General features: G+C 32.8%; 1 protein-coding gene across 1 annotated transcript; it reads left to right on the top strand.

Annotated features, from left to right (window-relative positions):
- Positions 1–849: 849 nt before the first annotated feature.
- LOC123597164 (olfactory receptor 2L13) lies at positions 850–1,788 on the top strand. Its single transcript, XM_045475628.1, has one exon. It carries the CDS (start codon positions 850–852, stop codon positions 1,786–1,788), a length of 939 nt encoding a protein of 312 aa, XP_045331584.1.
- The last annotated feature ends 1,947 nt before the right edge of the window (positions 1,789–3,735 follow it).

Here is a 3,735-nt window from a genome sequence, read left to right on the forward strand (position 1 = left end):
AAAAAGGGGGTAAGTAATCTCTCCTAATTCAGAATGTTTTGACCTATTACAAAATATTGAATTAAGCCAAATATTTTGCAAAAGGGTAATAATTATTGAAGGAAAGTAAATTAGGTATGAAAATCTGTGCATTTGACTTTGGCTTCTGTAGGTCTTTAAAAATTCAAACATCGTTATGAAAGAGAGAATGTTCAAATAATATTTTATAATTCATGTAGATCTCACAAGTTCTGCAAGAACTTTACAGTTCAAGGATAGTGATTTTTGGTGGAGATTACATGTTTAGGAAAGGTACAGAAGTGATAAGAATATGAGAGGCAGAGTATGAACATTTTCCTCACTGCAGTATCCCATTTAGGGAAGAAAGACCAGAAATTAAAGATGTAGAAAAGAACTAGGTAATAGAGGAATAATAATTTAAGCTTACACAAAGATTTTGAGTCACATAATCCAGTTACTACTGTAAACATAATGTGTTAAATTAACAGACACCAGGGAATACAGAGATTCATGTGGCATCTTATAAATGCTGAGTGATGTGCATAACCAAAAGTTATGGAGAGAATAATGTTTTAGTTATTTTGTTTGTTTTTGCTGGCTATAATACTAGGCTTCATACTGAAGATCACTTGTTGCAGTGCTTAGCAAACAATTTGAAGGGGAATATTTAATTCAAATACTAAAATTGGTTCTATGAAAGCTGCAGTATTGAAAAAAAAAGACAATTCAATATAAACAAATATTTATAAAATAATAATTCCTTTTTATGCTCCTGTTTGTTTAATTTCTTGTTATGTGCTTTCTTTTGTTTTTATTTTTCTTTCAAGGGAGTGAAAACAGTACAATTTCATGGAGAAATGGAATCAAACTTCAAATGATTTCATTTTGTTGGGGTTGTTTCCCTCAAATCAAACTGGCCTTTTTCTCTTATTTTTTATCGTCTTCATATTCTTTCTTGCCTCAGTGGGCAACTCAGCCATGATTCACCTCATACGATTAGATCCCCGGCTTCACACACCAATGTACTTTCTCCTCAGCCAGCTCTCTCTCATGGACCTAATATATATTTCCACCACTGTCCCAAAGATGGTTTTCAACTTCCTCTCTGGACAGAAAGGTATCTCCTTCCTGGGATGTGGCATGCAAAGCTTTTTCTTCCTGACTATGGCATGTTCTGAGGGTTTACTTCTGTCCTCAATGGCCTACGACCGTTATGTAGCTATCTGCCACCCCCTTCATTATCCCATCCGCATGAGTAAAATGATGTGTGTGAAAATGATCATAGGATCTTGGATTTTGGGGTCTATCAACTCCTTGGCACACACAGTCTATGCTCTCCATATTCCTTACTGCCGGTCCAGGGCCATTGATCATTTCTTTTGTGATGTGCCAGCCATGTTACCTTTGGCCTGTATAGACACCTGGGTTTATGAGTACATGGTTTTTGTGAGTACAAGTCTCTTTCTCCTCTTTCCTTTCCTTGGCATTACTGCTTCTTATGGATGGGTTCTTTTTTCTATTTATCACATGCACTCAAAAGAGGGAAGAAAAAAGGCCTTCGTCACCTGTTCAACACATTTAACTGTAGTGACATTTTACTATGCACCTTTTGTTTACACCTACCTTCGGCCCAGGAATCTCCGTTCTCCAACAGAAGATAAGATTCTGGCAGTCTTCTACACCATCCTCACCCCCATGCTCAATCCCATCATCTATAGCCTGAGGAATAAGGAGGTTCTGGGGGCCATGAAAAGAGAGTTTGGGATATTCTCTGCCAATAAAGAATAATCATGGCTGCCCTTACTCTTGTTATCCTTTTCCAGGTTAATTAGAACACCTTAGAGCAGCACTGTCTGATAGACATGTAATGTGAGCCACATGTAATTTTAAAAATTAGCAACCACAGTTAAAAAGTAAAATTGATTTAAATAATATATTGTTTTAACTCAAAACATTAAAATAAATACTGATATTAATAGCAGTTATATTAATGATATATATATACTATATTAAATGCAATATGTTAGTACATATTAATATTTATACTTATATTGTCATGCTATGGTTTTTATTGTTAGTCAACAGAAAATTATTAATGTGACTTTTACTTTGGTTTCAGTCTAGGTCTTCATAACCTTCTGTGTATTTTATAGTTAGAGCATGTTACAATTTTGAATATACATATTTCAAGTGCCAAATAGCTAGATGGGGCTCTTGGTTACTTGTTACACAGCAGAAACTTAAACATTGAATAAAATGCTTTTACAAAGTATATATGGTATATAAAAATATATTTGTAATACATAAAATATAGGAAGTGGGATATGAAGTAACAAGCAAAAACAAGCATGTAAATGTGGTGTTTGTAAGTTTGCTTACATATTGTCCTCCTTCATCATAATTGTAATTGACATTTGGAGTCCATCTTATCCTAACATCATTTTATAAAAGTAATTTTAGGGGTCTTATTTTGTATAGCATTTTTTACAATTTCTATTTAAAAATAGTAAGAGTCAGTACCTGCATAGAAATATGAGGAAGGTTGACAATTTATTCTATATTCAAGTATATATATATATATATATATATATATATATATATATATTGAGCTTAAATAAGTTATTTCTACTTAAAGAAATTACTTATTAGTCCATCCCCCAAGTCTTCATTTATTGCCCAAGTTCAATCTCCAAATATCTTTCTCTGGTGTCTTTTAGTATCTTAAGAATTCTCATGATTTAAGTCTAAGAGACTCTTAAATATAGAGAACAAACAGAGGGTTGCTGGAGGGGTTGTGGGAGGGGGGATGGGCTAAAGAGGCCTTAAGAAATCTACTCCTGAAATCATTGTTGCACTATATGCTAACTAATTTGGGTGCAAATTAAAAAATAAATAAATTTTAAAAAGTATTTTTGAAATCTAAAATGTATACTACACCTTTTTATGCAAGTTATTTCCCTAAAATACAAATGTGATGCTGTCATTCCACAGTCTTTGATTTCCTATTGATTTCACACACACCCATGCACAATAATTGCCAATTTTATACTCAAGTTCAAGAGCATCTAAAATTTACATTATGTTCTTTTATCTGGTTCTACAACTCAATCCACAAACTTAGTGCCATAGCTACATTTGACATTAAAAGTAAAAGAGCCAGTTATTTTATCAGCAAAATGGACTCATTTGGGAATAACAGAGCAATTATAATTTCTATGGTAAATCATAGACAAGTCTAAAGTTGAAAAGAGAGAGATGTTACTTAATAGAAAAAAGAAAGCTGGAATAGCCATACTTATATCTGACAAACCTGACATTAAAGATTGTGACAAGAGATAAAGAAGGGCATTATACAATAATTAAGGGGTCTATCCATCAATAAGATCTATCACTTGTAAATATCTCTCAAAAACATACAGCAAATAATAACAAAAATAAAGAAACTCAATAATAATGCAATGGTAGTAGGAAATTTTAACACCCACGTACAACAATGCACAGATAATCTAAGCAGAAAACTAACAAGGTCCAATAGTAGACTGGATGGACTTAAAGATATACTCAGAATATTCCATTCTAAAGCAGAAGAATACACATTCTTTTAGAGTGCAAATGGAACATTTAACAGAACAGATCAAATGTTGGGTCACAAATTTGGCCTCAACCAATACAAAAATATTGAGATTATACATGAATATTTTCAGAATGCTATAAAAGTTGAAGTCCATCACAAGA

Source organism: Leopardus geoffroyi, chromosome A1 (assembly GCF_018350155.1).
Source record: "Leopardus geoffroyi isolate Oge1 chromosome A1, O.geoffroyi_Oge1_pat1.0, whole genome shotgun sequence".
Lineage (NCBI taxonomy): Eukaryota > Metazoa > Chordata > Mammalia > Carnivora > Felidae > Leopardus > Leopardus geoffroyi.